The sequence below is a fragment of the Syngnathus floridae genome, chromosome 6 (genome assembly GCF_059516105.1).
Source record: "Syngnathus floridae isolate MCC-2025c chromosome 6, RoL_Sflo_1.0, whole genome shotgun sequence".
Lineage (NCBI taxonomy): Eukaryota > Metazoa > Chordata > Actinopteri > Syngnathiformes > Syngnathidae > Syngnathus > Syngnathus floridae.
In genome coordinates, this window is record NC_142418.1 from 10,225,287 (window position 1) to 10,237,869 (window position 12,583).

The 12,583-nt window shown below is 40.5% G+C and overlaps 2 protein-coding genes across 4 annotated transcripts; one reads left to right on the forward strand and one right to left on the reverse strand.

The window, feature by feature from the left end:
* The first annotated feature begins 116 nt into the window (after window positions 1-116).
* agbl2 (AGBL carboxypeptidase 2) lies at window positions 117-11,151 on the forward strand. Of its 3 annotated transcripts, none has more exons than XM_088378455.1 (23): window positions 117-246; window positions 855-1,006; window positions 1,399-1,528; window positions 1,806-1,973; window positions 2,083-2,190; window positions 2,867-3,023; window positions 3,097-3,346; window positions 3,937-4,338; window positions 4,589-4,731; window positions 5,082-5,241; window positions 5,320-5,446; window positions 5,521-5,621; window positions 5,706-5,809; window positions 6,383-6,461; window positions 6,588-6,689; window positions 6,765-6,845; window positions 8,428-8,526; window positions 9,135-9,234; window positions 9,389-9,796; window positions 9,873-9,903; window positions 9,978-10,174; window positions 10,309-10,444; window positions 10,589-11,150. In XM_088378455.1, the coding sequence occupies exons 3-23, from the start codon at window positions 1,417-1,419 to the stop codon at window positions 10,680-10,682; spliced, it is 3,159 nt and encodes a 1,052-aa protein (XP_088234581.1). In that variant the 5' UTR covers window positions 117-246; window positions 855-1,006; window positions 1,399-1,416; the 3' UTR covers window positions 10,683-11,150. The 3 variants fall into 3 exon arrangements, with proteins under 3 accessions (XP_088234581.1, XP_088234582.1, XP_088234580.1); XM_088378456.1 differs by lacking the exon at window positions 117-246 and having other exon boundaries at window positions 734-1,006; window positions 9,978-9,999; window positions 10,102-10,174; window positions 10,589-11,151; XM_088378454.1 differs by lacking the exon at window positions 117-246 and having other exon boundaries at window positions 734-1,006.
* Window positions 11,001-12,404, reverse strand: tmem17 (transmembrane protein 17). The gene is made up of 5 exons (XM_088378464.1): window positions 12,217-12,404; window positions 11,968-12,071; window positions 11,631-11,744; window positions 11,373-11,516; window positions 11,001-11,265 (listed from the first exon to the last, which is right to left on the reverse strand). The coding sequence occupies exons 1-5, from the start codon at window positions 12,314-12,316 to the stop codon at window positions 11,188-11,190; spliced, it is 540 nt and encodes a 179-aa protein (XP_088234590.1). The 5' UTR covers window positions 12,317-12,404; the 3' UTR covers window positions 11,001-11,187.
* Window positions 12,405-12,583: the final 179 nt, after the last annotated feature.

Below are 12,583 nucleotides of genomic sequence, written 5' to 3' on the forward strand. Positions count from 1 at the left end.
TTCATTTATCCAACTTTGTAAATTATCGTCGCATACACGAATAATATTGGAATATTGCCATTGTATGAATTGCACCCGAGCGATTTTGTAGGTTGGAAACTGGCCTAGCCAAACAGAAAGAAGCTAAATTGTTGCGGTACTTGCCAGGCCCATCGGTTGCTAGGCAACACATTGTTGCTCGAACAAGATTGGGCTTTTTACAAACTTCTCTCAGACGCTGGTACTGAAACGCAGCGTTGAAGCGAGGTAAGTAGTCCTAAATTAATGGGGGAAAAGTATGTATAAATATTAATTTTAACAGCCGCAAGTAATGGGCAGAGAAGCAAATTTATGAGCACTACATCGGATTAACGAGTGGTCCTCGTGTTTTTTGGTTGTCAGAACGTCAAAGATGGGATCCTACCGTCACTTAATGTGCGATTTCTTTGGCCATCTGTCTATAATCACCAGCTTTACACTTGAATATACTATTGACTATTTTGCTTTTAAAATAATGTGCAGTTCTTATGAACATTGTAGGAGAAGAACTAATTCAACAGTGTAGAGATCGGCTCTCGGTTAAGTATGATGCAGTGGAAATGAATGTCTTAAATTCAAGCAGCATAGGGAATGACATCAGCACAATCTGATTGGCTACCTTAGTAATACCTTTGAAATATTTTTATTTACAAAATCTAAATAGTGTGACATCATTACTGCATCACTCCCTGTGTCAATCTCAATGTGTACCATAAATAAATAAACAGCTATTCTTTTCTGTGCTTCAATTTTAACTGCACCGTGAATGTAGCCGTTTTTGTTAGTAGAGCACTGCAAGTATTTCATATTTTTTAGTCTGAATGTTATGTATTCAGAGACAGAAGAGAAAGAGGACAACAAAGATATGCTGTTACCAGGCTAAATGCCAAAGAAAGAAATTGCAACATATATCCATCCCCATATGTCATGCAAATATGCCACCAAGGGGCTGTGAGCATCATGGGGATGACATCTGCTGCAACATTTAGTAAGTGCTACAATCTAGTGGCAATACTGTCATGGTCACTTAAATGCATATCTGTGTACATGATCGTATTAATCATTTTCTTCTATAAAAAGTCATTTTAAAAAAATGTGTGAAAGTAATTGAATGCTTGACTTGCAATACAATCCTGTGCGCATGAAGCATTTTTGATGCAATTCTATGTACTTTTGACATTTTGTCTTTGTTAATTAGCCCTTTCTGATGCAGCTAATGAATACGTATATCAAAACTTTGCCCAGTTGTGGAGGCCTGCAGGATTTTTCTGCAGGCTCCTGCCCCCCAAACTAATGCCACATTTTTAAACAAAAATAAACACCTCCTGGCAGTTTCTAACGCCTGGTCGTCATAGACATGCTTTGCATTTTGATATTTAGGAAGGAACAACATCAGCCATGGCCGGTCCTGTGATAAGAAGTTGGTGGAACTCCTACCAATTGGACAAATCTGACACCAATGAGTCAAATAAAGAGGAGGACAAGGAGGACGTAGCAGAGAAAAAGCAACGTAAGTGTTTAATGTCCCTAATGTAAAGAGATTTATTTTGAGAGTAGCCTGACTAGTTTAAATACATATTTCTAATGTAGGCCTCAAGGCTGCCATTTAAAAAAAAAAAAAAAAAAGCTGCTTTGTCACTGAGACATACAAGCAATCCCACTCAATTTAACCTTGTTTTGTGAAGGTGATATAATGGACATAATGGGAACATATTTTTCCACATGTACTGGAAGGAACAAGAGCTTTAAAGAATGATTAACTAAAGAAATTATTTCTGTCTCCTTAGTATCCATTAGTCAGACACTGCGAACCAGGCAGCTGCGTGTAGAGTTTGATGGTGGACGCCCAGTTTTTAGTCTTCGAGCACCACTGGACCTGGTTCAATTCCCATCTATCTCCTGCGCACGTTGGCCAGTAGAGTGTGAGGTCATCAGTAATGCAATCCATCACATAGGTAATGCGGCAATTTTTATTATGACAATGGTGTTTTATTACCTCTTACCACCAGTCCAAAAGGAATCTGATGATCTGCAATTTAATCATACTGGATTCCTGTATCGCAGAGTGGGAGCCTCCAAACCATGAACCTTTCTACCAACCAAGTGGTAATGAGAAGACACCCATTTCAACTGGGGAGGAGAGCAGACAAGTTGTCTATTGCATTGACCGGGGTAACTTTATAACTATACAATACTGCACAGTAGGGGTCACCAGCGTAGTGCCCGTGGACACCAGGTCGCCGCCAAGACCACATGAGTAGCACAAGCCTGTCCTAAAAGTATCTTAACAGTCTTGGGACATTCTGATTTTCTATCTTTGCAATTTATTGTGGGAAACTGTTTAAATGAGTAGTCACTTAATGAAAGATTATGATGATTTATTAATACCATAGTAACATCATGACATTATTAATTACAAGTGGAACAAATGTACAAATGTGTTATTTCAAAAGTGTGTTTCAAAGTGATAGCATTAATCAGTAACTAAGAAGTTCTTTTTAGCTTTAAAAAGGTCGGTGACCCCTGCTGTACCCCTGACTATTCTATAGAAACTCATTGGCCAATGAAAACCAAAATGAGAGCTGCATGAATTATGCCTTTATAAAGGTCAAATTGTTTTTAAAAACATAGATATATTCATTTATAGAATTATTCATTTATCATGAGAGGAATTGTTCCCATTTTCCCAATTATAAGTACAAACTCGTAGATAAACATGACTACTAAATAACAGGAAAAATACTTAAGTGCCATATATTTTATATTAATTTTATATGAAAAAATATTATTCAGAAATATTCTTGAAAAGACCAATTCCTGATGTCTTATGTTTGTCGTTCTTTTTAAGCTGACAAGTGTCCCTACTTCACATGCTCTCGTGTCGGAGGTTCTCGGGTGTCTGTGAATAGCACCTCCTCCTCTTTTAACGAAGCCAGCCAGACAGACCTCTCACTTGAGTTTGAATCACGATTTGAGAGTGGAAACCTTCAGAAGGCTGTGCAAGTGTGAGTCACTGAAAATATCTCATTTTTACCTTGTGTTTCGGTTAACCTAATCTATGTGTCGTCCCCTGCACAGGGGTCCCTATGAGTATGAACTCACCCTGCGCACAGATTTATACACCAGCAAGCACACGCAGTGGTTTTACTTCAGAGTCCGGAACATGAAGGCTGGGGTGGACTACCGTCTTACGATAGTCAACTTGATGAAGCGCCGCAGCCTCTACTCCCAGGGCATGAAGCCTCTGCTCTACTCTGAGAGAGCCGCTACGGAGGACGCTGTTGGGTGGATACGAACTGGCTCCAACATCATATACTACCGCAGTCAGGTTGGTGGCTTGAAGTTCATTAATGGGCACAATTTTGCAAGCAGAGACACAGTTGAGCTATGGTAAAATGGGATATTTTATCTTTGGGAAACCAAATTATTATTAAAAATAATTTTGTTCATTTATTGCATTTATTCCTTTGAACATTCTTAATCACTGCAGTGGTCCCAAGTGCGATTTGGAATCTTGAAGTCAATGTTCATCAGCCATTATTGAAGAATTTGTTAGAATTTGTTAGAAAAAAGGTGGCGGGTAAATTAATCAAACATATAAAAACAGAAAAAAAAATTAACAAAAAATACAGCACATTCTCCATTTAATTTGTCACTAATTTCATCAATGTGACACGTATTGTTAATACGTATTTTCCAATGCTCACTCCCTATCCCCCTCAAATTGCGGTGGGTCCAATTTAGTTTTGCACACTGGTGTCCACTCGGAAATGTGACTTCTACCCATGGGAAAGGCTCCTGCTCACCTGCAAAATTCTTTACTAGTGTATGCATGGATGCAAGGTTGTATCGATGTATGAACAGATAACAAAGATGTGCTTGACATGAACGGTATGTCTCATGTTTGTCCCAATTCAGAATGCAAAGGATACCAATGAGTCAAGGACCCTGTACTCACTCACATGGACTCTTCAGTTCCCGTATGAATCTGACACCTGCTACCTCGCCCATTGCTATCCCTATACCTATTCGCACCTCCAGCGCTATCTCAGGCACATTTCATCCAACCCAGCAGTGGTGTCATACTGCAAAGTACGAGTCCTGTGTCACAGTCTAGCTGGAAACGCAGTCTATGTGCTAACAGTAACGTCACGGGCTGGCGAAAAAGAAGAAGAGGGAAAAATCAAAAGAGCTGTGGTGGTAACTGCCAGAGTACACCCAGGAGAAACCAATGCATCCTGGTTGATGGAGGGATTTCTGGACTTTCTGCTGGGGAACTCGGATGATGCGCAACTTCTCCGAGACACTTTTGTTTTTAAGGTGAGTGAGTTCAAAAAAACCTGGTCAGAAATCTTTCAATATATGGGTGATCTGCATTTCTGGATTGAGCAGTTGGTGCTCTTTATTTTAGTTGTGTTTTTAAAAAAAAAAAATACTGAGTCGTGATGTAATTGCTGTCGAATGTTTAATGACTTGACCAGAAGGTCAATAAGTTATTTTATATGTGTCATATCAGTGCTTCATGCCAGGCATTTGAAATGATTTTTTTTTTCCTCATCGTATGCTTCAGGTGGTGCCAATGCTGAATCCAGACGGTGTGGTGGTTGGCAATTATCGCTGCTCTTTGGCAGGCAGGGACCTCAACAGGAATTATAATAGTACGCTCAGGGATTCCTTTCCATGTGTGTGGCACACCCGGAACATGGTGGAAAAGTGAGCCGTTTTTATTGTGTATCTTCTCAGTATTTTTTTGTATGGTATCTTTTTATAAGTCACTGATGGTGTAGTGGTTCACTCACAGGCAGCGTGGATTTGATTCCCACTCTGTGACAGTGCACATGTGCAAGTGTGAATGGTTGTTTTGTATGCCCTGTAATTGGCTCCGAAGATTAATGGCAGGATGATACATTTATTGATCTATTGTTTATTCTCTATTTAAGTCATTTTCGTACCGGCTCCAAAAATTGTACACTGTCTTTATTTACCATGTACTGTATTATTTTGATCGTCAAATTGGGTTGATACAAAATTCCGAGGTCACTGTTGTTGTCTTTATTCCTCAGACTGTTGAAGCAGACAGATGTAGTTCTCTACTGTGACTTCCATGGCCACAACCGTAAAAACAACGTCTTCATGTACGGTTGTAACAACAGAGATGATGATTATCCGAAGCTTCGAGAGCGTGTTTTCCCTCTGATGCTGAGCAAGAATGTCAAAGACCAGGTATTATTTGTCGGAACAATGCTGTTCTTTTTATCTGTGTCCACTCTTAATTCCAGCCTCTGCATCCTCTTTGCGTAGTTCGCCTTCCAGAGCTGTAAATTCCAGGTTCAGAAAACCAAAGAGGGAACCGGGCGAGTGGCCATGTGGAGACTTGGCATCAAAAACAGCTACACCATGGAGGCCACTTTTGGAGGTTCCACACTGGGTTGGTGTGCACCTTCTGAATGTGTCGTTTTTTTGTGTATGCTTTTATTATACCCAACGCTAACATTTCATCAGGTGAGCGGAAGGGAACACATTTCACCACTCAAGACCTTAAGTCCCTGGGCTATTACTTTTTAGACACCTTACTTGACTTTTGTGATCCAGATCCGACAAAGGTAAGAGAACAGCACACATGTCATTGTGATTTAGTTGATCCAAAAACATGCATCTGATTTAATAGTCCACTTATGCTGCTTCAGGTGACCTATTGTACAAAAGAACTGACAACTCTATTGAGAGAGGGAGTCAGAGAACTGGGCAAAGAACTGGACACCGACTTCTCTGTCTACGATTTGGAATCTGGGTAATTTATCAATATACAAAGCAGTGCTCAACATAAATGAATTTGTGAGGAAACCGAGAGTTTCCCAAGAATTTCTATGCATACTAAATCAATTATGTCCACTACTGTGAGTTGTTGAGTGTAAACGTCCACACACATAGACGTTTTAATTTTTGTTGCAAAAATGATCATCCCATCAGTAAGGTCTAGCAAAGCAATTTATTATTTTTAATTTATAATTAATTATTTATTTATTAATAATAAATAGTTAATTATTTATTAATTCCATGTATTTATTTGAATGTATTCTATCCATGTTGATTCTTTTTCAATTAAAAAAATTCAAAATAAGCTAAAACAGAAGCGAATGTATTGAATTTAACGAATCAATGAATGAATCCCCCGAAGAGAATCAACTTGCACTTGTGTAGTATTGTTTTTCCTTGTTGAATTAATAGAAAATCTATTTTGATGGATCACATTCATTGTGTAGATTAACCTGATGGATGGTGATTATTCATAACAATTGGAAACTTGAGTAATGTGTTATTAAATTCTACTTGTAAGTAACCATTACTTCTTTTGCTTTTGCAGCACCAGTGGTTCCAATAGCTCAGATTCTGATGGACTTCCATTACATTTGCTCACACAGTCACAAGGTGCACACGCAGAGGTAAGCGACATAAAGTGATGCTCTGCTCCCGTGGAGAAAATTTTCTATATAAGCATTTCTTTTTTTGTCAGACGATGATCACATTTGGATAACGTACAAAAAATATGCTGATCCTCTCGCCCATAGCAATCTTCTGTCAAGAACAAGAAGAAAATGACTCGCAAAGAAAGAGACAGGCTGAAAAATAGGATCCAACCTGAAGTTCTGCAAAGCATCACACAACATATTGTAAGACAACAGTACATTGATTTTTGAATCCTACAAATGATAAATCTCAAACATTTAACATTTGGCTCTTTGCAGGAGCCTGACTTTGACATTGAGAATGCACAAAAAGAGAGCTTCCTAGAAAGACCACCTAAAAGACACAGGAGAAAATGGCAGGTATGACATGAAATACTTTATTGTCCTGACCCATGATGGAGACATTCACCAAGAAGCTGAATCTTTGAGAGGCTTCTGGGTTAAAAGCGTTGATAGACAATCATAGGTTAAAGGAGGGTTGTTTGCTGCTTGCTGTATAAACAGTAAGACCTGAGACAAGAGTCAACAAGACATGTCACAATTGGTGACCACGACAGCACCAATAATCTCAGATATGAATACTTGCATCACCGTACACTGTCAGTGCTCAGCCCATTGCTGTTTGCTATCGTGATGGAGGGAAGTGAGGGGTGGACTACCATGGGAGCTGCTCTACACGGATGACCTGATATTGTTGGCTCACAGTCGAGACGACCTAGCTAGGAAGCTAGCGGCTTGGAAGACATGCCTGGAAGTGAAAGGAATGAAGGTGAATGCGGCAAAATCAAAGGTCATGGTCGGTGGTGCTGGCCTGGGAGTGATACCGCAGTCAGGAGCATGGCCATGTGGAGTTTGCGGGAAGGGAGTGCAAGCTAACTCTATCCGGTGCAGGGGTTGTCAGAGATGGGTACACCGGAGATGCAGCGGAGTAAAAGGCAGCCTACTAGCTGCAAGTGAGACCTTCCAGTGCAAGCGGTGCAGGGGAGAAGTCGCCCAAGCAGACCCAGCTGAGCAAGAGGGGCTCGTAGTGGATGGGGAGATGTACGAGGTGGTGGACAGCTACTGCTACCTTGGAGACATGCTTAATGCTGATGGGGGGGGTGGACCTCGCAGTGACCACAAGGGTGAGAAGCGGGTGGAAGAAATTCAGGGAACTCATGCCCTTCTTAACATCTAAGGCCCCATCCATGAAGATGAGAGGCCAAGTGTACTCAGCTTGCGTCAGAATTAGTATGACGTACGGAAGTGAGGCATGGGCCCTGAAAACAGAACATGAAGACAAACTAAACAGAGCAGAAATGAGGATGATCAGATGGATGTGTGGTGTGTCAATGAGGGAGGAAAAGACCAGTGCAGAGCTGAGAAAGAAGATGGGAGTGGAGGCCAGAGTGGATGTGGTGAGGAGAGGCAGACTCCGATGATACGGACATGTAGTGAGGAAGGACGAGAACGACTGGGTGAAGAAAGTTATGTCGTATAACGCAGAGGGAACAAGACGCAGTGGCTGACCTAAAAAGACCTGGCAGGCGACTGTGGCAGCCGACATGAAGGCACTCGGCATCAACCATGAGATGGCCATGGACCGTTCCCGGTGGAAGAAAGCCATATTGAGAATCCAGTCCAACCCAGCGGCGCCTGGAAAGCGGACTTTAAACTGATGAGTAGTAGTAGTAGTAGTAGTAGTACTGTACACTGCAACGGTCAAGTTGCTCGACCACAGTCATGATTTCGGCACATCATGGCCCAGTTTCAGACACAGGGTGCTTGAAAATACTTCCATGTGGTGGCAGCGTGGAGACTAAAAGAGACATGCCTTTGTCTCCTTGTCTCGTCATTTACCATCTCCACAACTTGGTATGGAATATTGTATCGTGTAAGGTCTTGAATGGAACCCCCATTACTATTCCTGATGTTGCATTATATCAACACTTCTTCTGTCAAGGTAAAACTTCCTGGCCGGAAAAGTGTGATCCATGCAGGAAATACTGATTATCTGGGGATCAGTCATGTAACCCTTTGGCAAGGCTTTGAACCTATCAAGGTAATGACTTCCTATTGTCTGACACATTTCATACAATTTACCAACACATTTTAGCTGGTAAATTTATGAATTTTAAACCTACATTCTATGTCTCAATTTCAGTTTTGATTTGTCTTAAACATGTACCCCTTTTAATTCAATCTTCTGAAGATGCCTGAGGCTTTTTTTGAGGGGGGCTCGTATTGAAGGCAGTTAAATGCACATCTGTGCAAAGACTAAACAAAAGTGGGAAAAAAAGCTCAACCACCTTATTTGACTTTGTACCTGCTTATTTGTTGGTGTTTATTAGTTAAACTGATGTTTTCCCCAATTATATCAGCATTTTTTACATTTAATAAAAGTATCACTGATATTATATGGATCCCACAAGCTACCTGTCCTACTATTTTACCCTTCAAATATGTTCAAATGATTTTAATGGTAATTCAAAGAACTAGTGATGGCGTTTGACTTTCATTATATTTTTGTACCCAGTGATGACTTGAAAGTTGAAAACCCCTGTGGTTGCGTTCAAAGGTTAAAGTACCACTGTACTAGCACCTGACAAGTAAAACGTTTGATATTTCTTTTCAAATGAAAGTTGGAAGTTATCCTCTGTGCTGTTTCAGAGTACTTCTCGAGAAGATAGGATGGTAGAAAAAGACACGCATCGCAAGAAGAGAGCTAGCTCAAACATCACTCCATATGCAGACATTCCAAATACAAAAGGTGCGTTTTCTATATTGCTTGTATTTAATGGGTACTAACCGAGCACCACTTGCAGTTCGGACTCAGAAATAATCAAAAGAATGTAATCCATGATTATTTATTGGAATGTCTTATGTTACAATCGTGTTGGCGTGTGTTGATATTTGCTTAAAAGAGGAACAACAGAAAGACAACGCGCAGTGGAAATCAAAGCTACTGCACTTCAGTGCTCTACTTCGCCGCCCTCCAAGATTCTTGTACCCAGTCCAGCAACAGATGCAGCAGCTTCATCATCATCAGTATCATCAACATCTTCAGCAACATCATTATCAACAGCAGCAACATTACCAACATTATCATCATCAGCTGCAGCGGGAGCTACAGCAGGAGGAGGAGCCACAGCATCAGGGGGAGGAGCCACAGCAGCAAGATTATTACCATTATCACCATCATAGTCATCATCATTATCCTCACGAGGAATTCCATAATCACCATCATCACCATCATCATCATCAGTATCCTCAACGTCATCATCATCATCATCATCATCATGAAATGCAGCAACAGCAGCGTTGCTTCCCTGGTGAGTGGTGCATCCATAATGATTTTTTTTGCACATGCAGAAGTTCTACGTGTTTGAATTTGTATCACTCTTTTAGGACTATCACCCGTCAGTGCATCATCTCACAGGTAAAACTTGGACCATCAATTATTGTTTCTGCTGTCGGTTCAGTGAGCTTCACAAATGGTCTTTTTTTTTCCAGTCGCAATCGTGCCGTGTTTGACGTGGGTCCCACAAGGCACCTGCCGCCAAGCCTCAGCGATGAGAATGATTATTGTAAAGATAAAAATCCCTCAATGACGCCAAATCGTTACTATGTCCAACAGGATATGCCCACTGAAATTGAACACATATCTAGCACCAAATGGCAAGCTCTGAGAGATGAAGACGACTTTGCAGGTTGGTCTTGAATGTTGACATAGTTTGTTTGTACTCAAGTGAAAACACTAATAACTTGTGAAATAATGTCTTTCTACTAAATAGTGTCTTCATCTGGTTTAAGTTTGATAAATCCGGTTTTGTAATTTATTTAGTTGGATTGCTGAAACATCTACCATTTCGAGAGATGAACCGTCGAGATCTCATGACCGAAATCAGTCAGAGAAAGCCTCTTTCCCACCCTAATTTGATAATGCCTGTACTAAGGTACACAGACCTGCGAGGACACAGGTAAAAAAAAAAAAATCTTTACTGTGGAAAGATGAATGGTCCAAAGCTGAAGTTTAACAAGACATGCTGGTGTCTTGCACAATATCATGATGCTATGATAAAAAAAATAACAGTAAAAACCTGTGTTTTTCCATTTTTCATCAGACTGAGCAATGCGACTTTAGAAGACAGAAGACCAAAGAAAATTTTACCCCCTGTAGCAAAGCCATCGACATCCACAGAATGGCACCATAGGTGAGTGTCACTGTCAGGCTGAAGATCACAGTCCCCAGTAACTCAGGAAGAGTAGGTCACGAATGGCCTGTGGTACTGCTCCAGAGAGGCCATCCGAGTCTGCTGCACTTTACAGTACGATGTTGGGATTACAGACATTCTGGCCAATCAATGGAACATATTTGTAAGGACTTAAAGGAACATGTGAAAGCATCTAGTGAACATGATCTCTCTGATGCTAATGTCATTTTATATGGTGTCTTTTAACCTATGCTAACATAGCTTGACAATTTGACTTGCATGTCTAAAATTGAAATTATGGAGTCATGATATGGGTCAGGAATCAGGATACCATTCATTGATGGCTACATTTAATAAGCAATATAAAAATAATACATTATTTGCATGTTTTTTTTACAATCATACCAAAACCATGTACAAACTTATGTAATAACATTGACAAAATATAAATATGCTTTCTCTTAATAAATTCATTATTTACATTTTATAAAAAAGCGTGACAAGATGTTCTAATCAAACTGGCGGAGATGAAATTGACTTTCTGTGTGTCTGACCAAGTCCCGGAGAGCCACGAAACCAGCAACAGCCTAGAGGATTCAAGAGGAGAAAGCATTTTACTTGTCTAACTTGAATCCAAATCAGTCATGTACAAAAATGAAGGACTGATATCCTACAACGGCACAAAGCCTCATACCTGCGTGAGGATGAAAAGCGCTAAAACAATGTGAATGCCTCTCTCCAGCGGCTGTATAAGAATGGCTTCATTGAAAAGCTGAAAGAGGATTTGTGGCAACTGTAGCAAGATGCTCAGCAGCCAAAACCCAGCCAACTCTGCAACCTTTTGCAAACAAAAGAGCAAATTATTTGTGGTTAGTGCTCATTGACATGTCCTCAATCTTTATGATTGGCGCTGGACCAATCCTCAAAATTCATTTCAGTGTTAATGTGCCACCTTTTCGTGCAGGTTTCCCACATAGCCAAGATAAAGTCTGATGGCCTCAATAACAGTCATCAGGATGAGGATAGTCATGAGGATGAACTTGTAGTAGTCAGGCAAAGCAGAATACTGGTAAAATAACAAAGAAATCATTTAGTTAACAGTTGCTCATCACACTTCCATACTTCCATGCAGTTCTTTTCCGTTTAGATGACCTCGCAGTAATGTGTCAGACTACGACTGGCAACCTTCTTCAAACTCACAGAAGAAAGCAGTTCAGTGTTTGTGTAAAACTACAAAGTACAACCCCTTTGATAAATTCCAATTATAATTATAATATATTTTTTCGTACTTTGAGGTGCAGCATGACAATCTCACTGATCCACCACAAGGGGAAGAACCACATGTTAAAGAACAGAGACATCTGGAGGGGAAGGCTGGACAGAACGCGCCTGTCTGGGGGAAACAGACACAGAGTTGTTGCACATAATTGAAGCTGCATGGAAAGACTAGTTTGCTCCAAACAAAAAAACAACAACAACAACATTCCAGTTGTTACTCATGCTAGCTCGACGCTATGCTAGCTGCGTGTTGACTTTACCGTGTGTTGAGGACTCTTTTGAGGGAAATTGACTCTGATCCACAAAGACATTACGAGAAAAATCCTCCAAACGTCTTCTAATAGTGTCTGGTATATCCATTGTTTAAAAATCGACGGTTAGCGTGCATATCAAAGAAAGAAAAGTGATCCTCCTCTTCCTGTTCACAGACGGCAAAGGCTGCTGCCGTCTCCATGGCAACCAAGCACCGCCGGCGCTCCATTTTGGGGTAACATTCTCTCCGAAAACGCGTTAAAAAATGTTTTTAAATACATTGATGAATTCAAATGCTTTTCTTTTGGTTTTCTCATCTTTTTTTTTTATCACGCATACTGGGTCATCAAATTAGGTACACTAGATCAGGGATGG